The sequence below is a fragment of the Lampris incognitus genome, chromosome 12 (assembly GCF_029633865.1).
Source record: "Lampris incognitus isolate fLamInc1 chromosome 12, fLamInc1.hap2, whole genome shotgun sequence".
Taxonomy (NCBI): domain Eukaryota; kingdom Metazoa; phylum Chordata; class Actinopteri; order Lampriformes; family Lampridae; genus Lampris; species Lampris incognitus.
In genome coordinates, this window is record NC_079222.1 from 17,000,830 (window position 1) to 17,023,938 (window position 23,109).

General features: G+C 46.1%; 1 protein-coding gene across 1 annotated transcript in view; it reads left to right on the forward strand.

Moving 5' to 3' along the window:
- Window positions 1-15,723, forward strand: part of LOC130121564 (proprotein convertase subtilisin/kexin type 5-like) — an 85,134-nt gene extending 69,411 nt beyond the window's left edge. Inside the window, exons 31-41 of the mRNA XM_056290411.1 lie at window positions 957-1,157; window positions 1,928-2,011; window positions 3,085-3,280; window positions 7,221-7,435; window positions 7,959-8,201; window positions 9,075-9,311; window positions 9,611-9,788; window positions 10,884-11,101; window positions 13,643-13,743; window positions 14,654-14,891; window positions 15,236-15,723. Of these exons, the coding sequence (XP_056146386.1) occupies window positions 957-1,157; window positions 1,928-2,011; window positions 3,085-3,280; window positions 7,221-7,435; window positions 7,959-8,201; window positions 9,075-9,311; window positions 9,611-9,788; window positions 10,884-11,101; window positions 13,643-13,743; window positions 14,654-14,891; window positions 15,236-15,723 (2,399 nt within the window). The remainder of the gene's footprint in view (window positions 1-956; window positions 1,158-1,927; window positions 2,012-3,084; window positions 3,281-7,220; window positions 7,436-7,958; window positions 8,202-9,074; window positions 9,312-9,610; window positions 9,789-10,883; window positions 11,102-13,642; window positions 13,744-14,653; window positions 14,892-15,235) is intronic.
- Window positions 15,724-23,109: the final 7,386 nt, after the last annotated feature.

The following is a 23,109-nucleotide window of genomic DNA, read 5'->3' on the forward strand; positions in this document are numbered from 1 at the left end:
TTGGGCAGAGATTTGCATAGAAATATACACACCTGGGCGTCTGGGTAGCAAAGCAGTCTATTCCATTGCCTACCAATACGGGGATTGCCGGTTCGAATCCCCGTGTTACCTCCGGCTTGGTCAGGCATCTCTACAGACACAATTGGCGAGTGGGAAGCCAGATGTGGGTATGTGTTCTGGTTGCTGCACTAGCGCCCTCACTGGTCAGTCGGGGCGCCTGTTCAGGAGGGAGTGGGTACTGGGGGGGGGGGGTAGCGTGATCCTCCCATGCGCTATGTCCTTCTGGTGAAACTCTTCAATGTCAGGTGAAACGGAGCGGCTGGCGACTCCACATGTATCGGAGGAGACATGTGGTAGTCTGCAGCCCTCCCTGGATCGGTAGAGCGGGTGGAGCAGAGATTAGGCCAGCTCGGAAGAGTGGTGTAATTGGCCAGCTACAATTAGGGGGAAAGAGCGTCTGGGTAACGCAATGGTCTATTCCATTGCCTACCAACACGAGGATCGCTGGTTCGAATCCCTGTGTTACCTCCGGCTTGGTCAGGCGTCCCTACAGACACAATGGGCCGTGTCTATGGGTGGGAAGGCGGATGTGGGTATGTGTCCTGGTCACTGCACTAGCGCCTCCTCTGGTCGGTCGGGGTGCCTGTTCAGGGGGGAGGGCTAACTGGGGGGAATAGCGGGATCTTCCCACGCACTACATCCCCCTGGTGAAACTCCTCACTGTCAGGTGAAAATCAGCGGCTGGCGACTCCACATGTATCGGAGGAGGCATGTGGTAGTCTGCAGCCCTCCCGGGATCGGCAGAGTGGGTGGAGCAGCGAGAGTGTGGTAATTGGCCATGTACAACTGGGGAGAAAAGGGGGTAGAAAAAAAAAAGAAAAAAAAGAAATGTACACAGCTGAGATTGCATATTCAATTTGTTGCTGTCGTTTTCTCTGTTTTTCCACCCATGTTAGAGGGGGATTGTGTTGAAGTATGTCCAGACGGTTTCTATGGCGATGAGGACACCCACGATTGTGAGGAGTGCCATTTGGACTGTGTCACGTGTAATGGGCCAGAGGATGATGACTGTGTGTCATGTGAGGAGGGAAAGAGGCTGGAAAATGGGGAGTGCGTGTCTGACCAGGAGGTCTGCGCTATTAAGACCTTTCTCAGCGGTGAGGCTAACACTTCACAGTCCCACTAATCCAACATTCTGTCTGTCTATAATGAATCAGGGATTTGAGTACTTTCACAGGGGCAGAAAAGAAATCTTCCAGGGTAATTGGTCTGTATGCCATCTTAGCTGAACCCTGAAATGACTGGGGGAAAAAACGAGGGGGACTATTGTCCAGATGGAGTTTGAAATAATTGTTTGGATACACTGCACTTTTAGCGTCCTCCCCTTCCCTCTTAGGAGATGGAGGAGTTAGTCGGAGACACCTCAAATGAACATATGCTACTTAGTGGAAGGCGAAAGGTCCCGAGTTAATGAAGAGTTAATGTAAAGGTGAAGATAGAAGTAACACTGAGTCAAGTACATGGATTAACATGTGACCTCATTAAGGTTTACGGCTGACGCACAGAAATAGGGTTGCTGTTAAACTTTGCACCCTGACAACTTGTGGCACTGTCAAATAATTGCTGCGTGACCTTTCAAAATAACCCTTTAAGTCTCCTCCTTCATCGTTTCCAAACTACATTCATAGCGGAAAGAGCAAGTCGTCTGTAATAATTTCTGTATTGTTTTCAAAATTTGCATCAACGCAACTATAAATGACATATTATGTTGTAGTGAGATGTCCCAGAATCACTGTGGGTCATATGTAGGCAATCACATGGCATGAAGGTTAGCCTTCCAACCAATCACTAGTGATTGGTCCGTCCTCTATGGCACATGATGTCTGCTGTGGCTCAATGTTTCCTGGCTTCATGTTTTCCCCTCCAGATGATGGGGAGTGTGAGGACTGCCACCCCTCCTGTGAGTCTTGTTCTGGAGACGAGAGGAACCAGTGTAAAACATGTGTTAGAGGTATGTGTGAATCACTGCCTATCAGTGTATAAGACAGGGCACTTGCTTTGGTCGGGCGGCGCGGTGGCACAATTGTTAGCGTGGTCGCCTCACAGCAAGAAGGTCCTGGGTTCGAGCCTTGGGGTAGTCCAACCTTGGTGGTCATCCCGGGTCGTCCTCTGTGTGGAGTTTGCATGTTCTCTCCGTGTCTGCGTAGGTTTCCTCCGTAGATCAGGTGAATCGGCCATACTAAATTGTCCCTAGGTGTGAATGTGTGTGTGTGTGTGTGTGTGTCGATAGGCTCCAGCATCCCCGCGACCCTGAGAGCAGGATAAGCGGCTTGGATAATGGATGAATGGATTTGCTTTGTCCTCTTTGATTATTTCTGACCTGGAACAAGTGTTTTCAAACTTGCGCCGCATCGGGACCCATCAATCATGTAACTTTGCTCCTCACCAAATGTTTGCTGAGTTTGCTGACAGGTAAATCACACTTTGGACTAAGATAGTATGGGTGTGTGCATGCGTGCGTGCGTGTGCGTGCATGCATGCATAAGTACGTGTGTGTGTATGTGTGCATGTGTATTTGTGAAAAGGAGGCATGTAAGTGAGCATATTCCTCTGTATGGTTCCTATATTAGTATTTAAACCTCTGTGTATCCAGAGTAAGTTGACTGAGCACAAACGCTGTTGTTCCGTGCCGGCTTGGTGAAACCCGTATTCATACAGCTCACACATTCACGCATGAGGGCTGAACCATAATCTCTTGACTGTGTTTGCCACAGTGCAACTCCACTGCAGCAATCAAGGGTCAAGGCTCAGGGCTACCTTCACTATACTTCTATGAGTGTCTCTTATTCTATTCCACTAAGATATTTCCACCAAGATTTTCCAGCCTGCCAAGGTATCCCAACTGGCAGATTTTCAGGCATAAACCCACTCTTGTAATCTCTAGGCATCTGTTGTTTGCACATATCTGAGTTTTTGTGTGTTTGTGTGTGTTTACATATGTGCCTGCGAAGTGAGTATGGCTATATACACACATTCATCTGGCCCCTTTGTAATAATCATATCGCCTCTCTCTTTCTCCCCCAGGGTTGTTCCTGACGGCCCAGCAGACGTGTGTGTCAAAGTGTCCTGCAGGCACATTTGCCAGTTCGCTGAACAGTGTTTGTGAGGCCTGCCCTCAGGGCTGTGTGCAGTGTGCGGACGCTCTGCGCTGCACCCGCTGTCAGACTCGCAAAGCCCCCTTATTCCTGCAGGACGGACAATGTGTCCATCATTGTGTGAGGTAAAGTGTCAATGTTATCCCTACTCAAGTGGCTTTATCTCATTTTACATGAGTTTGATTTTGTTTTGCATAAGCATATCTATCAATTTCTATGTGTCTATCTGTCTATCCATCCATCCATCTAGCTAGCTAGCTAGCAGTGTAGAGTCAGCATTAAGCATTAAGAGCTCATAGTTTTGAATGTGAATCTCTGCTTAAGATGCTTGTGTACTGACTGCTTCTTCTTATGCGTCTTTCAGTTGCTACCATTAGGGGTTGCCACAGCACATCATCCGTTTCCATTTCTTCCTGTCCTCTGCATCTTCCTCCGTCACACCAACAACATGCATGTCCTCCCTCAACACATCCATAAACCTCCTCTTCGGCCTTGCTCTTTTCCTCTTCCCTGGCAGCTCCATATTCAGCATCCTTCTCCCAATATACTCAGCATCTCTCCTCCACACATGTCCAAGCCATCTCAATCTTGCCTCTCTTGCTTTGTCTCCAAACTGTCCAACCTGAGCTGACCCTCTAATATAATTGTTCCTAATCCTGTCCTTCTTCATCACTCCCAATGAAAATCTTAGCGTCTTCAACTCTGACACATCCAGCTCCACCTCCTGTCTTTTCGTCAGTGCCACTGTCTCCAAACCATATAACATAGCTGGTCTCACAACCATCTTGTTAACCTTCCCTTTAACTCTTGCTGGTACCCTTCTGTCGTAAATCACTCCTGACACTCTTCTCCACCCACTCCACCCTGCCTGCACTTTCTTCTTCACCTCTCTTCTGCACTCCCTGTTACTTTGAACAGTTGACTGCAAGTATTTAAACTCATCCACCTTCGTCATCTCTACTCCTCCTCCTAACCATTCTCAAAGCAAACATCTCATCTGTGGTGCCCTTTCCTGGTATGAAACAATACCGCTGCTCGCTAATCATCCCCTCTCCTCTTAACCTCGCTTTATTACCCTTTCTCATAACTTCATGCTGTGGCTGATCAACTTTATACCTCTGTAGTGACTACAGTTCTGCACATCACCCTTATTCTTGAAAATTGATACAAGTACACTTATCCACTCCTCAGGCATCCTCTCACTTTCCAAGTTTGTGTTAAACAATCTAGTAAAAACTCCACTGCCATCTCTCATACACATCTCAATGCCTCCACAGGTGTAATCTGGACCATCCGCCTTTCCACTCTTCATTCTCTTCATAGCTGCCCTCACTTCCTCCTTGCTAATCCACCGCACTTCCTGATTCACTATCGATACATCATCCAACCTTCTCTCTCTCATTTTCTTCATTCATCAGTCCCTCAAAGTACTCCTTCCACCTTTCTCCTCACTTGTCAGCACATTTCCATCTTTATCCTCTATCACCCTAACCTGCTGCACATCCTTCCCAGTTCGGTCCCTCTGTCTAGCCAATCGATACAAGTCCTTTGCTCCATACTCGGTGTCCAACCTCTCATAAAACTCACCATATGCCTTTTCCTTTTCCTTTGCCACCTCTCTCTTTGCATTACGCCACATCTTCTTGCACTCCTGTCTACTTTCTTCATCTCTCTCACTATCCCACTTCTTCCTCCCCAACCTCTTCCTCTCTGTACGTTGCTGCACTTCCTCATACCATTACCTAATCTCTTTGTCTTCCTTTCTCTGTCCTGATGACACACCAAGTGCCTTCCTAGCTGTCTCCCTCACTATTTCTGCAGTGCCCGCCCAGCCATCTGGCAACTCTTCACTACCACCCAGTGCCTGTCTTAACTCCTGCCTGAACTCCACACAACAGTCTTCCTTCTTCAACTTCCCCCATTTGATCCTTGGCTCTGCCCTCACTTTCTTCCTCTTCTTGGTCTCCAAAGTCCTCCTATAGACCACCATCCAATGCTGCCTCGCTATGTTCTCCCCTGTCACCACCTTGCAGTGTCTAATCCCTTTCAGATCACACCTCCTCCATAAGATATAGTCCACATGTGTGCACTTTCTTCCACTTTTATATGTCAGCATGTATTCCTCCCTCTTCTTGAAATATGTATTCACCACAGCCATTTCCATCCTTTTCGCAAAATCCACCACCATCTGTCCTTCCACAACCCTGTCCTTGACACCATACCTATCACTTCTTAATCATCTCCGTTCCTTTCATCAACATGCCAACTGAAGTCCATTCCAATCACCACTCTCTCCTCCTTGGGTACACTCTCCACCACTTCATCCAACTCCAGAATTCTTCTTTCTCTTCCATCTCACACCCAACTTGCGGGGCATATGCGCTGACAACAGTCACAATCACACCTTTTATTTCCAGCTTCATACTCATCACTCTGTCTGACACTCTTTTCGCTTCCAACAAACACACTCTATTCTTCCTTCAGGATTACCCCTACCTCATTTGTCCTCCTATCCACACCATGGTAGAGACGTTTGAACCCACCCCCTATGCTCCTGGCCTTACTCCCCTTCCACCTGGTCCCTTCCACAGACCGTATAGCTGCCATCCTTATCCCCATCATATCAGCCAGCACTCTCACTTTACCAGTCATAGTGCCAACATTCAAAGTTCCAACTCTGACCTCCACACTTCTGCCCTTCCTCCTGTCCCGCTGCCTCTGGACGTGCCTTCTCCTCCGTCCAACAGTAGCATAGTTTCCACCGGCACACTGCTGGCCAACAGTACTAGTGGCGGTCATTGGTAACCCAGGCCTCTAGCGATCCAGTATGGAAATCTGATTTATGATCCGTGTATTTGATTTGGCAAAGGTTTTACACCGGATGCCTTTCCTGATGCAAGCCTCCCCATTTATCCGGGCTTGGGACCGGCACTAATAATGCCCTGGCTTGTGCATCCTCAGTGTCTGGCTTGTGTGCTGACTAATTCTACCACAAAAAAAAAAAATTGGGTAGCAGTATGTTTTCGTATCTCACTAGGTTTTGTAACCTTCTGAGTAGAGCAAGGCACATAATTTGATGGTTTTAAGGTACAACACATACTATAACTTTGATATTATTTGTCGTTTTTAATAATAACTGCCAGTTATCCAGAGCTTTTTTTTTCTCGCAATGAATTACATAAGTTGAGAAGAAAGCTTAAATGAGAGATGTCTCTTTTAACCTACTGTTTAATTTGTCCTGAATGTACCATATCCATGAATTGGAGTGAGGAAATGTAGATTATGTATCGATAGATGTATGTTTAAGTCAGACTTAAAATTTTTTGTTTGAAGAGCATTTTTGTGGCTTTGAGTTGGCCTCCTTTGTTCAGTGAGTCTATTGATACATGCATGCATCTTAGTGAGGATTCGATATTGTGATTTTTCATACATCACAATTTTGTATGTATCCGAATTTGATGTCTTGCTTTGTTGAGGCTCCCTCCCCCCTTATCTACAGGAAAACCGCAATAATCCAAAGACAATGTACAAAAAATGCATTTTAAGCCCCGTGTGTTACCAAAGCTTAAAACATGAGTACATGGTGTCCAGGTAGTGTAGCAGTCTATTCCGTTGCCTACCAACACGGGGATTTCCAGTCCGAATCCCCGTGTTACCTCCAGCTTGATTGGGCATCCCTACAGACACAGTTGGCTGTGTCTGCGGGTGGGAAGCCGGATGTGGGTATGTGTCCTTGTCGCTGCACTGGCGCCTCCTCTGGTCGTTCAGGGGGGAGGGGGAACTGGAGGGAATAGCATGATCCTCTCACACGCTACGTCCCCCTGGGGAAACTCCTCATTGTCAGGTGAAAAGAAGCAGCTGGCGACCCCACATGTATCGGAGAAGGCATGTGGTAGTCTGCAGCCCTCCCCGGATCGGCAGAGGGGGTAGAGCAGCGACCGGAAGAGTGGGGTAATTGGCCGGAAAATCCAAAGGAAAAGGAAAAAAAAAAGTGCTTCAACATTGTGATTCAAATTCGACATAATACATGTGTGTCTCTTTATCCCCCTGTGTTACGGTCCATAGAGGTTATCCGGTGGGCCAGGTGTGTCGCAGCTGTATGGCAGGCTGTGTGTCCTGCTGGAGAAATGCCAGTCATTGCTTAGTCTGTGAGGAACCTCTCTTGCTACACAAGCACCGCTGTGTGGACGTCTGTCCCCCATCGCACACTGTCCGAAATGGGGAGTGCCAACGCTGCCCCTCTGCCTGCCAGGAGTGCACCCCTCTAGGAGAGTGCACAGGTACTGAGACAAAGTCCTAATACAGAGCAAATGCCAAAAATATCATTCTCCAGATTGATATCAATGTTTTTGTTAACCTTTGTAAAACATTATAGCCCATATTTCTCATCTACTTGCTGCTTTTTTTTGTTTTTTTTAAATCAAATTGCCGTAGTCCTCAGGGAAATCATCTCAATCTTGTGTACCATTTCTACTCTGAAAGTCATTGCGCTAATTAGGTTGTGTTGTTGTAGAACTGAATATAATTTTCCCCCTTTTTAATTTATAAAGGCTTTTCAGATGTGCAATATCACACTAGAAATGTAATCAGACAAGTCTATGTGGGAACCTGTGGTGAAAGCGAAAGCTGTTGAAATCCAAAATGATTGCCTGATTTCTTATGATCACCCCAGGTGAAGCCTGGTGCCTCGTGTGACTCGTGTCTCTCTCTCTCGAGCATCACCGTCATCATTCTTTTTTCAAGTAGTCATAACTTTGTGAAGTTTAACTTTGTCATAGGAATGAAAGCCTCTTGTCTGTGCAGGTTGTGAGGAGTATCACTTCCTCCATGAAGGAGTATGTGTGCTGGACTGCCCTGAGAGGTTCTTTGAGGACACGGAGCAAGGGGTATGTTTACGTTGTCACCCCAGTTGCACATTGTGTGATGGGCCGGACAACAATGACTGTGACGCCTGTTTGGACCCCGAGGCCACCCTGCATAATGGAGCTTGTTTACCAAACTGCCCCACCCAAAACTACAGGGACGCCATGACAGCAGATTGTAAAGGTGCCTGATAAGATAAACAGCAGTTTCAACTCAGTATGAGATTAAATTCCTTTCAATACATCTAGCATTACAGCTCTCCATTACATGACTATATGTATTATACGGTATTATGTAGTCCATGTTTTAAATAATGTATTTAAGTAGTTTAGTGTTACCATAATCACACACTATATATATATGTGTGTGTGTATGTGTGTATATATATATATATATATATATATATATATATATATATATGTGTGTGTGTGTGTGTGTGTAGCGGTCTATTCCGTTGCCTACCAACCGTTGCCTACCGCCGGTTCGAATCCCCGTGTTACCTCCGGCTTGGTTGGGCGTCCCTACAGACACAATTGGCCATGTCTGCCAGTGGGAAGCTGGATGTGCCCTGGTCGCTGCACTAGCACCTCCTCTGGTTGGTCGGAGCGCCTGATCAGGGGAGACGGGGAACTGGGGGGAATAGTGTGATCCTCCCACGCGCTACGTCCCCCTGGCGAAACACCTCACTGTCAGGTGAAAAGAAGCGACTGGCGACTCCACATGTGATAGTCTGCAGCCCTCCCCAGATCGGCAGAGGGGATGGACCAACGACCAGAAGAGTGGGGTAATTGGCCAAGTACAATGTACAATTGGGGAGAAAAAGGGGGAACCCCCCCCCCCCAAAACAACAAACACAAAACACAAAACAAAAACAAAAAACCTTGATGTCTTCAAACCTTTAATTTACCGTAGTACAGGTTTGTTTTTCAGTTTGGTCATGCCAGATGTTAATGGTTCTGTACATGCTGCAGTTTCCCTGTGCATAAAGCTTTCACTTTAATCATCATGGCCCAAAGCACACGTGTTTGATTGCATTATTGAAATTTGCATTTCCAGACTGTGATGCATCTTGCCTGACATGCTCGGGACCCGATGCTGGCTCCTGCACCAGCTGCAGAGAGGGTCACGGGCTAGATGGCCATGGCCAATGTGTGCTGCTGGCCAACAAGTGCTCTCCCCAGCACTATGCAGATCTGGCTGGGGAATGCCACCCTTGTCACAGATACTGCCACCAGTGCACAGGTCCCGGAAAGACCTACTGCTTAAGCTGCAACCGGAAACACTTCCTGCTCAGTGAGTTGAGATATTTTTTTGTCAGGCTTCGGCAGTTAATTAAGAGATAAGCAACGGCCTTAACATTATTCTAATTGGCCTTTTATTTCTTCGGATTTACAAATTGAATTTGCAAATGTTTGTTTTAAGATGTGGCAGCAGTTAATAAGCAGCAGTAACGTTTTTTTCAGTCGCAGTTATAGTTAATAAATCGGAAATGCCTTATAAATGTTGCATTGAATTGTAGCTCCTGAGCTAACCCCAACATAACGTTTATGTGTGATGCTTTTCATTGCACGATTCTGCGTTTGTGTGTATAGATGGCACCTGCATGGATGAATGCCCTACAGGTTACTATCAGGATAAAACAGAGCAGAAATGTGAGACTTGCCACCCTACCTGTTTGTCCTGCATGGGCAAACATAGCCATGAGTGCCTCAGCTGCAAATCCCACCTTTTCAGGGAGGGCAAGGACTGTGTAGAGACATGCAAACCCAGGTAAAGTGGCCTGCTCCCCATCCATCCCACTGTGTTGCTTCGGAGTAATTTCTTTCGGGGCATGCTGACCTAGAAAAAAAGAACGAGACGTTCTTCCTTTAAAGCAAGCTTTTCTTGCTTGTTCATTTTCGTTCATTATGTGTTCATTATGGACACGCAGTCACTGCATGGCAATTGTGGGTCATGCACAGGTTTGGTGCGAAAGCATAAACTAATTAGGCTCGAGATTTAAATAGCCCTTCACGTGCCCTGTAACATACTAATTAGACTTGATTTTATTTGTGCTACAGTGATTGAGAGTTAAACTAATGTGCCGTTAAATTGATGCACAGTTTAATACCCCAGCGAGACTACATCGGGGATGTAGACTGCCTCAAACGCTATTTATTGCTGTGATGTGTCACCCTCTGTCTCCTCCGACCTTTTTGCAAGAGTAGACTTGCACACATACACACACAACATACACACGCAAACACAAACAAATGTATACATGAAAACAAGACATACCCATACAATGCATGACACAGGTCAATATAAAAGAAAATCTACAGGGCGTCCGGGTAGCATGTATTTCATTGCCTACCAACACGGGGATCGCTGGTTTGAATCCCCGTGTTACCTCCGGCTTGGTCAGGCGTCTCTACAGACACAATTGGCCGTGTCTGCGAGTGGGAAGCCAGATGTGGGTATGTGTCCTGGTCGCTGCACTAGCGCCTCCTTTGGTCAGTCAGGGCGCCTGATTGGGGGGGGGGGGATAGCGTGATCCTCCCACGTGCTATGTCCCCCTGGCGAAACTGCTCACTGTCAGGTGAAAAGAAGCAGCTGGCGATGCCACATGTATCGGAGGAAGCAGGTGGTTTTCTGCAGCCCCCCCCCCCCGGATTGGCTGAAGGGGTGGAGCAGCGACAGGGACGGCTCAGAAGAGTAGGGTAATTGGACGGGTACAACTGGAGAGAAAAGGGGGGGGGGATTTAAAAAGAAAAGAAAAAGAAAATCTACTTTATCTTGCTTTTATCTTGCTCTACTTCTGTGTCGCACACACACATACACACACACACACTTTCCATGACAGCTTTATTTCTGTCTACCTGCTAGTCACTATGGCAACGTGGCCTCCAGGACGTGTGAGAGGTGTGACCCGAGCTGTGGGGAGTGTATCAGGAATGGGGAGGACGGCTGTCTGAGCTGCACCATGGCCCTCCTCTACTTGAGGAGAGAGGGACGCTGCCTCCCCACCTGTCCACAGGGACATTACAATGACACTGTGCACATGACCTGTGAGCCCTGCCATGCCAGCTGCAAAACCTGCTCAGGTACAAGTCCCTGCTCAACAGGATTTCGGCATGCTGTAGATATGGGTTGGGCAAACTGTTTGGCTCAAGGGCCACACTGGGTTTTAGAAATTGAAAGACAGGCCACTAATTCTAGTTGATGAGGGGGACAAATTAACTAGCATAAATCAATGAATGTGAAATCTGTTTCCCAAAAAGTAATGGAAATAACCTCACCCCCGAGTGCTTGAGTTAATGGGAGCAGTGTTGCGGGTCACCCTTTTTTGCGAGCGCATCAAAGTCCGGTGTGAATTTTCTTGTGGCAATTCGCAGGACAGAGCTCAAGTGTTCATCAGTAAGCTGGGCTCTGTGACGTGTTTTGTTGGTGTCCATCACACTGAACGTTTGCTCACACACACATAGGTAGAGCCAAATAACACCAGCATCTTCTGTGCCGTCTGTCAGATATTTGGAAACTTGGTCTCGTACAGTGAGGCATAAAACTCCTCCAGTTTGACAGCGTTGAACTTCTCCTTCAAGACCGAGTCGCACTGGAGATCAATCAGCTCCAACTGCAGTTCCTGTGGCGTGACAGGGGACGTGACACCAGCTGCAGTGACTTCTCAATCTTCTCAAAATCAGAAAATCGACGACAGAATTCTCCGTGCAGGTCATTCGGTGATTTGCTGTATTTCTTTGCATGCTGAGGTGCCTCTTCCAGCGTCGGGAAATGAGCGAATGATTTGTTCATTACTTGCCTTGAGAACAAAGTTAACTTGGCTTTGAAAGCTTTCACGTTCGAATACAGTTCAGGCACAAACACACCCTTCCCTTGTAGCTTCACGTTCAGCTCGTTCATGTGTGCCAAAATGTCCACAGCCAACGCACAATCGCAGAGCCGGTCTGCGTCGCTCAGCTCGGGAAAATCGTCGGCTTTCCCCATTGACTCCAAAAACGAGCCGATCTCCCCTCTGAGCTGCCACACTCGCCGACACACTTTCCCCAAACTTAGCCAACGGACACTGGAGTGGTAAAGTAAGCCGTGATGGTCAGCATCAATTTCTTCAAGGAATTTAATGGATTTGATGATGACCAAGACCCTTCGCCCGTATGAGGCTCACAAGTTTTATGACTTGGTTCATCATGTGATCAAGCTGCAATACAGTCTTGCACAGGGCTTCCTGATGGATAATACAATGTAGGAAAATTACCTCCAACTGGGGGTCCTCTTCTTTCACCTCGTCCTGGGTTCTTCTCAGCAGTCCGATGTTTTTTTCCTGTTAAATTTGGCAATCCATCTGTGGTGACATTTGCCAGTTTACACCAAGGTAGCTTCAGCCTCTCAATGCAACCAGACACCCTTCGTGTAAACCCGATCCTCTTGTTGTGCCTTTCATGGACTCCATGGACAAAAACTCCTCTGTGATTTCAAAGTTTTCATTAATTCCTCTGACAAAAATTAAGAGGTGTGCCGTGTCCTTTATGTCACTGCTTTCATCCAGTGCTAACGAATTAAACTTAAAAGACTCTGCTTTCTCGATTAACCCACAGGCCATGTCTTCATCAACTAGTTCTATAAGGCGAGTCACTGCTCTGCGCGATAAACTTATGTTTTCACATTTGCTTTTGCTCCCTGGACACAGAAGACTTGCTGTCCCCACCATACATTCCTTCAAATACTCCTTCAGAGAAAGGCCTGCTCGCTTTCGCTAATATATTTGCCAGTAGATAACTTGCCTTTGTGCTGGACTCCTGAATTGTAGACTGTCGGGTAAAAATATTTTGCTGAGCCAGAAAATTGGCAGCTAACCTCGAAGCTGTACTCGCCCTTGCTTGGGATGAGAAACTGCTAGCGCAGTTAGCATGCTTGGTGGCAAAGTGTCGGCTGATATTGTATTCCTTGAATACCGCAACGTTTCCTGACAAATCAGACATATGGCCTTTGATCAGACTTCAGTAAAACAAATATTTTGCCGTCCACTCGTTCTTAAAAACCCATCGTTCACTGTCGTCTTTTGCTTCTTTGGTGCGCTCATTTTGTGCAAGTAGGCGATTGCTACGTGCTCTGATGCTCAATGCAAGAGGCAAAAGTGAAGGTCAGGTCAGGTAAAGAGATGAGTGACTCTTGGCCTCTACACTAGAAAGGCCGGTTGTATTTGCAGCGCGCCATTTAGGGGAACCAATCCGTAACGTATTGCAGGAAAAAAAAACAGCGAATACCAGTCATTTAAATGAATTATAGTATTAATTTAAATGCCCGAAGGCCCGGATTAAACAGCCCAATGTGGCCTGCGGGCCGTAGTTTGCCCACCCCTGCTGTACATGGACATTCACATGAATTCACACAAATGTGCACACTCTTATGGGCACACTCATAAACAGTTTAGCTCAAATATTTGTCTGCTGTAATATCTGGGGACTGCAGGTGTAAACTATTATAGAACTCTGCTTGTTGTCTAACTTACCAAGTAGTTTGAGTCCCAAAGAATAAACATCCCATCAGGTGACTATCACTAAATGATCATGTAAAACACTGAACTAAATAACTGACTAAAGCAAAGTTGTGCTGTCCTACTTCTGCAGGAAAAGAATCCCAGGACTGTGACTCATGCCATATGGGGTACACACTGTCAGATGGCATGTGTGAATCTATGTGTCCCATAGGCCAGTATCCTGTGATTAAGGTAACTATCACTTATCAACTCTACATTTTTCTGCTTTACATTTATTAACTATGTAAAAAAAATTAAAAAAAATAAAGCCTTGCACTTTTCTTGCCTAATTTAATTACTTGTTACTACTTTTCGGGTGCTGCACAGAGCATGACAAATAGTATGTCTAATTAATATACTGCACTATCTGGTACAAGGCACAAGATTCATTTCATAAATATCTGGCGGGTAGTTACCAGGCTAATTCCTTAGTTTGAAAGGCAGTGTATAACTTTGAGTGGCAATCTTTCTAGTGATTTTTAGGTCAGTACAAATATTTCCGTCTTAAAAAACCCCAACTAAAAACCAATACACAGAATTGAGTTTAAAACGTGTATATAGGGCGTCCGGAGAGTGTGGCGGTCTATTACGTTGGCTACCAACATTGGGATCGCCAGTTCGAATCCCCGTGTTACCTCCGGCTTGGTCGGCCATCCTACAAACACAATTGGCCGTGTCTGCGGGTGGGAAGCAAGATGTGGGTGTGTGTCCTGGTCGCTGCACTAGCGCCTCCTCTGGTCGGTCGGGGCACCTGTTCAGGGGAGTAGGGGGAACTGTGGGGAATAGCGTGATCCTCCTACATGCTACGTCCCCCTGGTGAAACATCTCACTGTCAGGGGAAAAGAAGTGGCTGGCGACTCCACATATATCGGAGGAGACATATAGTAGTCTGCAGCCCTCTCCGGGTCGGCAGAGGGGTGGAGCAGCGACGGGGACGGCTTGGAAGAGTGGGGTAATTGGCCGGGTACAATTGGGGAGAAAAAGGGAAAAAACAAAAAAAAACAAAAAAAAAAAACCCTAACTAAGAACCAATGAGCAGAATTGAATTTAAAAAGCGTATATAGGCACATGACACATGATATATGCCCGTTTAATTTATCAGGGTGCAGAGCATGCCTGTGAGGACTGTGACCGCTCTTGTCTGGAGTGCAGGGGAGCTGGACCGTCCAACTGCACCATGTGTCCTGCTCAGGCCATTTTGGCAGCCGGAGGGCGCTGTCTGCTTTGCTGCCGCCAACAGGGCCCGGCAGAAGAGAAGGACAAGGCCACAAAGAAGACTCTAATGAATACTGAGGTCATAGCTCAGCAGCAGGACTGCTGTAATTGCACTGAGACTCGAGGTAGGTGGACCTGTTACTGCCTTTGGTGCATCAAGACGGACTGAGAGCAGTGCAGCAAAGACACAGTATGAGAATCAAGGCTTACAATGTTTTCCGCTATTGAACAATTCTTTTTGTAGGAGGAACCCCTAAAATGTATTGAAGCACAGCATTTGCGATAACTCTCCATTCATCCCCTTTCCTGACCTATCAGAGAAGTGAAAGTGTGGACTATGGAGCCTCTCAGTGTGTTGCGTTATTTTTGTCTATTAGCAGGATTATCTTGAATCAAGCTGTACGTTAAAGCAACCATCAACACACCATCATATTTGTATATAAACCACTTTTCTCTTTGCAATCCCCAGGCGAGTGCATCCTTAGTACCAACTTTGCTTTTAGGAACGAGGAAGAAGAGGAAGCCTCAGGTAACCTAGCACTCTTCATCACAACTTCTATCTTGCTCGTGCTGGGATTCGGGGCTGTCATCTTCCTCATCAGACACTCCCGATCCAAGAGCCCTGCTCCAGACATTGCCCCTCGTGGCTACGAGAAGCTGGGCTCCAGCGGCGTCTACGGAGCCGGCAGCAGACATGGCGGCTACACCTCCTCCTCCTCATCCACATCTTACAGTGCCCGTGCTAGTTCATCTGGCGGGCACTTCCAGGAGGCACAGTTAGTTGATGTCAGTGAACGGCACATGGGGAATAAGGATGATGATGATGATGACGATGATGAGGACATCGTTTACATGGGTCAGGATGGCACTGTGTACAGGAAGTTTCGTTATGGACAGCTGGGAGAGGACAATGAAGATGAGCTGGAATACGATGACGAGAGCTATAGGTTTCGGTGAAGCATGACAATGCCTTTAATTGAGATTTCTCCTATTTCAAGACTTTCGCTTCAGACCACGTTTTGCTCTCGCTTCTTTTCTCTGTGCTGTTTGTTATCTCTCTTGCCCTGAGGGACAGCCTCGTGCTTACTTATCCTCCACTTAATCTGAGCAGAACCAAATGAGACATGGGAAGCTATTTATAATGGGGCTGAATCTCACAACTGTTACCCATTCACAAAAATAAATATGTTGCAGAAAGATTCAGTTTTGTTTTCCAGTATTAAGGAGCACTTGGCATTACATAATTGCCTTTTTTTTAATTTTCTGGTGTAGTTTTTGTGCAGGTTTCACAACTTCCCACGCGTATAACATTTTGAATGTTTACTTATGTTCGATGTCAGCTCGATTAATCATATTATTCACCTTTGCGATTGTTGTGGTGTTGATGTTGCACTTAAATTTGCTTTTTCTTTTGCGTAATACATCAAGATTTATTTGCTGTCTGAAAACCTTAACTTGAAAATGTGCTGATATCCAGTCCAAATAAAGTCCCATCATGTTGCATTGGAGAGGAGAATTATTATTATTATCCCCCGCCCCCTTTTTCTCCCCAGTTGTATTCGGCCAGTTACCCCACTTCGGTCGCTGCTCCACCCCCTCTGCCGATCCGGGGAGGGCTGCAGACTACCAGGGACGTGCGGTCAGGGGAAGCAGGTGAGGCAGAGCCTCACCTTTCATCATGAAAAGAAAAAACAAATGATGATAAAATAAATATTAATATTTGTCTACTGATCTGTGCTATAAATGTAATTTATGTACAATTCCAATAATTTGAATCTTTTTTATTATCAAAATCGCTGAATTTGCATATTTCCTGTTCAATTATAGGGGAGATAGGTGAGTTGAGGCAGCGAGGAGTGGAGCCTCACCTCGGATTGCGCAATCCCTCACAAACTGGGTTGAGCGCAGGCCTTTTGCTTTTTCACTGTTTGTCACCAGTGTAATGTTTGTAGACACTTTTATTATATGTCCTCACTTTCCTTAAAATAGTTAATGTATTTCATGTATGTGTATAACATATTTAGTCTTGCTGATCTTACATAAAACCGCACTGAAAAAGCATGAGATGAGGCAGCCAGTACCTCTGCCTCACTGAAGGGGGGCGTATGCGTGAGCCCACGGGTTTACAGGATGCTTTCTTCTTCTGCTGTTGCTCTGCTTTAACGCAGAGTCAAGTTCACTACAGCAGTTGGTTTATTTTGAAAAAAAATTCTGACTGCAAAAATGGTAGATTCTCTATCTAAGCTCAAAAGTTTCTCAAAACTGGACTTTCAATCAAAAAGCGAAGTGATAGATGATGGAAGACCAATGCCGGAGCTAAAAGGTTTGCTTCAAACAACGGGACAGAAGATAACTCGCTCTTTTCAAACGGAGTGGTGTTACACCCGAAAAGACTGGCTGTGTGGCTGTGCTACAAGAAACCGCCTTTTCTGCTTTCTCTGTCTTTTGTCCTCAACATGCGATAATGTCTGGACTAACACAGGGTTTTGTGACTTGAAAAATCTACCAAGAAGCCTCAGCAAACATGAAAGATCAACTACTCATATTCAAAGCCAAATTGCTTTGAAAACTTTTGGATCTTCAAGAATAGATTTGGCTTTGGATGAACAACGGAGACTACATATTTCCGTCCACAATGCTAAGGTAAAGGGAAAACCGAGAGATTTTAAAAGACCTCATTAATGCAACCTGCTTCCTAGCCAAACAGGAATTGGCATTTCGTGGTAACGATGAGAGTACAAGTTCTTCTAATCGTGGCAACTATGTAGAACTATTACATGCTTTTGCTGAGAAATATATAACTGTACAAAGATAAACAAATACAAAAAGCAACAACAGATAAAAACTACACAATATAAAAAATAGTAATAGTAATTGTGGAATTACGATGGCAAATTAGGAAAACACGCATGGTGCAGAGCAAATGCGCTCTTTCTCTGAGCCGCTCCTTGTCCAAATATGTGCCTTAATTATGTGTGTGTAAAGGATGCTGATGAGATATGAAACACAAGCAGTAGTCAATGTGCAAGCTGCCAAATGAATGGTGAATTGAAGCTACTATATTGGGTTCATATATTTGTAAATCTGACTCTGAAAAAGTCAGTGCCTCACCAGCCACGAACCTCACCGCACGTCACTGCAGACTACCCACATGCTTCCTCCGATACACGTGGAGTCTCCAGCAGCTTCGTTTCACCTGACAGTGAGGAGTTTCACCAGAGGGACGTCGCGCGTGAGAGTATCACGCTATTCCCCCTAGTCCCCCCTCCCCCGTAAACAGGCGCCCCGACTGACCAGAGGAGGCGCTAGTACAGCGACCAGGACACATACCCACAACTGGCTTCCCACCCGCAGACACGGCCAATTGTGTCTATGGGGACGCCCGACCAAGCCGGAGGTAACACGGGGATTCGAATCGGCGAGCCCCGTGTTGGGAAGCAACCGGATAGACCGCTATGCTACCCGGATACAGAGAGGAGAATTATTTATCAAATTACAGAGTGAAAACTAATTGACTTGTCATTTACATACCAGGCAGCTGACCTCCTACATTTATAGTTTCGCCTTTATCCAAAGGATCTTACAAAGACGGTCAGCAATTAGCAGACGAATTTGTGTGTCAACCTGCAGGAGTCCGGCAACACTGAATAGTATTCATTTAGCCAAGAGTTAATGTAATTTCCAGTACAATTAATGGACGCGCACAACAGGTAGGTCACCGTTAGTCACATAATTAACAGCTCCTAGTTGAAAGCAACTCACAGCTGTGACAAGACTGAACAGAACAATTTTTATTTCCAAAAATCTTTTTGGTTTACAAGACAGTAATCCATGACTCATTTGCATATCCTACATATATTTAAGTAGAAGACTCTTGGGTTCAATGGCCATCAATTATCTACGTGGGTACATGCACTTAAGCACAGACATAAACACTCACACACGTCTTATGTACAGAAGATATTGTGCTTTAGAGGATACTGTGAAGATACTGAAAGCTCCTAGTCATTTTCTTTTCTTTCAGGGTCATTTCCTGGGTGACTGGGAGGAAGCTGAAGAGATGAGCCTGAGACATTATGGAAAACACTGACTGAAAGTACACACACACACACACACACACACACAGGCGCTCAAACACAGCTTACATGAACGAACGTGGTCCCATGTATAACTAATTGCTTAATTTAACATATTTTCACTTATTTTAACTTGGTTTAAAATCGACTCACTAAATTGTGAATACCTAATACCTAGTATGTAGTACGGAAATAGTGTCATGATTTTGCTGGTTTTACAATGACTGGTGATGTTTGGTCATCACCTATGAGATACAAATATATGGTTACTACAACTTATAGTTTAAGAATCGATTTGCGCAGTGAACTGTCCCCCCCCCTTTTTTTTCCTCCCCAGTTGTACTTGGCCAATTACCCCACTATTCTGAGCTATCCCGGTCGTTGCTCCACCCCCTCTGCCGATCCGGGGAGGGCCGCAGACTACCATATGCCTCCTCCGATACATGTGGAGTCGCCAGCCGTTTCTTTTCACCTGACGGTGAGGAGTTTCGCCAGGGGGAATGTAGCGCGTGGGAGGATCACGCTATTCCCCCAGTTCCCCCTCCCCCCTGAATAGGAGCCCCGAGCAACCAGAGGAGGCGCGAGTGCAGCGACGAGGACACATACCCACATCCGCCTTCCCACCCGCAGACACGGCCAATAGACTCGGTGCATTAATGTCGCGCTGCGGAACTTCCGGGTATGTCTGTCTGCATAAGAACTGCCGGTACAACCGGATGCTTACGTCCCACAGAATCATTGGTTAGCTGCTAACTTATCCGTCCGAAATCGCAATTTCGTCCGAAAAATCAATGAATCAAACAGGGCGAAAAAGGGGAATTCACGTATCAACGTCGTGAGTCAGGCTCCACTGAGCACTTGTTGCGTGCCACAGTGTGCGAATTTGGCGCGCTATAATTCTCTTTTAAGTTTCCATTCATTCCCCAGTAACTAAGAAGAAAGAGCTAATTGGCAAGCTAATTGGCAAGCCAATTGGCCACCAACAGTACAAAAGTGTGTAGTCGGCATTTTGAACCGGGTGATTTCGCTGTGCCAGTGTGTTAAGGAGGCTCAAGAAAGGAGCCTGGAATGAGTACTCCAAACCCAGCAAACATGCCCGTGCGGGCCCACTGTGGGTAGGTGTGGGTTTACTGTGGGGCAATGTGGGCAGGGGCAAACCCGCACTAATCCTACATGGGCCCCATGTGGTTGGCCCATGCGGGGCCCACAGTAGTTTTGCCCTTCGAGGGCCCTATGTGGGCTTATTGTGGGCAAGCCCAACTGGGCTCTTGCCCACAGAAAGCCCACATGGGCCCCCTGTGGGTCAGCCCATGCGGGACCCACAGCAGTTTTGCCCTTTGAGGCACCTATGTGGGTTAGCTCAGCGTTTCTCAAACCTCTCCTGGAGGACCACTTGTCCTGCATGTTTTAGATCTCTCCTTGCTCAAACCCAGCTGATTTAAATGATCAGTTTTGTTATTAGGCAGCTTCGGGAGCTCATAACGAGTTGATCATTTGAATCAGCTGTGTTGGAGCAGGGAGAGATCTAAAACATGCAGGACAAGTGGTCCTCCAGGACAGGTTTGAGAAACGCTGGGTTAGCCCATGCGGGGCCCACAGCAGTTTTGCCCCTTGAGGCACCTATGTGGGTTAGCCCATGCCGGGCCCACAGAAGTTTTGACCTTTGAGGTCAACCCCCTGTTGACAGTACAGTTAAAACGTTTTAAGATTACAACTGCTTTAGGTTAAGCGGTACTCAAACTTTTTATTTACCGCCCATGCCCAATGCTGCATATAGTCAGACCTCTGCAAAAAAATGACAGTAAAATGTAAACAAGTTGTCCAAAGTATAACCGGTCCATCCCATACTTAACTAAAACTGCCCATCCAACAAGACAAGTACCGTCTCAACTTTTTGGTTTGTCGCAGCTGTTTCATATCATAGTTAAGAGAAAGAACACTAGTTTTTTTGTTAAGTTTTTGTCCCTTAAATGTTCCCATAGAGCAGCTCATGCTGTTTTTTAACCAACATAATTACAGATTAACTATTACTCATAACTTTACAATTTTAATAATTTTGAACCATCGGAAATTTAGCGAACATCCACACACAGCAGCTTATTGTAGTCTCATATAGTCTGCAATACATCTGCCATGTTGTGCATGTGTGCAGTAATAAACACTCCATCACTCTAGCAGTACACAAGTAAATATAGCCTATAGCCCTGGTTCAGTTTGGGCTTGGTCACGAGGTGGTGCCAATCCTCATTACTTTAAATACTCCAAGAAGTTGGATTTGGGTAGTTTAATTTGAATTTTGCCCCGCCTGAGTCCACGGAACAATCAAAGTATCAGTTTACCTAAATAAAAAAAACATGGTCACATACAGATAATTTTGGCTTTACTTGCCCAGGTTTCGAGACATCTCTGTTCGAGATTTGCCTCTACCCCAACAGGTGAATGGAATCCCAGGCTAGATTAAATGCTCCACCTGTGGCTAACTCATACTGTGCACTTACATTTCAATTGTTGTTTTCTTCAGATGCTGTGACAAAAAGCAGCCGGGCCACAGCATCCGAGGTGGAAGCTGCCATCAAAATGTGGCTCAGAAATGCCAAGGATAGAGACGGGGGAAGGAGCAGAAGGAGCAAAAAATAAATAGATTTAATGTTTGTTTTGTTTTTTTAGATTTAATGTTCTTATTGTGTTCAAATGTGGTTCTATGTTTGTTGTTCTGTTTTATAAAAGCATTTAATTTGGTATACAGTTTTGTTTTTCAATTCCAATTGTTTCCAATTTTCAATAAATTCTTTCTTCGTAGACTTTATATTTTCTTCATTTTTTTTGTTTGAGCTGGCTGTCAATAAATGTCACTAGCATACCAGGTACACATGGGGCACTATGGGCCCGTGTGAGACCACTGCTCCCAGCCCAAAGTGTGGGCATACTATGGGCATGCTGCTGGCCCACAATGGGTCCCACTGAGGGCCCACTCTGCTTAGTGTGGGCAGCCCACACCCAGCCCACACTCTGGACTGAGTGTGGGCTGCCCACTGGGGCCCCACCAGGGGCCTTTAGTGTGGGGCCCACTCGTGCCCCGCATTTCATGCCGGTAACGGCATGAAATGTTCCTGCCCGCAGTGGCCCCACATGGGCCCCAAAGAAGCATGTTTGCTGGGAACCCGCACCCAGGCTAGGTGTGGGAGCGCCGGGAGCGTCCTGCTGTCACCCCTCTGCCAGCTCTGGACTCCTCTGATAATGAGATGGATGTCAGCAGCTGCCTGCAAACGTATGACTATTGTGTGGCTCCTAATCCTGTCGCTTTGGGCGATGCCCTGGCCCAAAATGGGTCAATGAGGAAACAAATAGAAGTGCTCCAGAAACAACTAGAGACCGTCCAGCTACAGTCCAAATTTCAGCCTGAGGCAATTTGCAGGTTCCGATGAGGGCATTCGGTTTTACGCCGGGTATGTCTGATTTGTATCATTTCACTTAACCGCCCCTGCCAGCTAGCTAGGTAGTGCTAGCCTAGTTCTAATGATGCCATTACTCACCCTCATAGTTGTCGATGTAGCTCGGAATAGACATGTTAAACCCCTTTTCTTTTTTGCTCGTCTGAGCTACTGAGGAAGCACTCACGATGCGATGTATATCGTTGACCGTGATTTTAGGGAGGTCCTGCAAACAGCGAGTGTAAAACAAAGCCATCTCTTCTCTCAACAAACCAGACCGGAAGTTCTTGTTCAAGTATTCGTACGTGGGAAGTCGAACGACGCCATCTGACGCACCCAGGCTATTGTGTCTGGAGGGACGCCCGACCAAGCCGGAAGTAACACGCGGATTCGATCAGGCGATCCCCGTCTTGGGAGGCAACGGAATAGACCGATACGCCACCTGGACACCTCGCAGTGAACTCTCTTGTGTGTGATTGTATTTCCTACCATACCAGGAGCAAGGATGGTTCAGGGTAGGTGATAATTGCGGATGTTGTCAAGTACCATAGTAGTTTAACCGACACGATGTGAGATTGAACTTGTACAAAGGCAGACGCAGTGTTTGCTCCAGTAATCACATAGTATAAGATCTAACTCTTGAGTGTTGACAGTGACTACATCGTTTTTTTCACGTTAAATACAACATATGATTGACAGATGCAAACACACACAAACACACTTAACATGTCTTTGCATCTGTTTTCCAGCTTAACCCATACAGCACAATTCTGAGTTCGGGAATTAAACTTAGCATTGCAGCAAACTCTCCATTTCTGCTGCTGCATTTGGGTTTA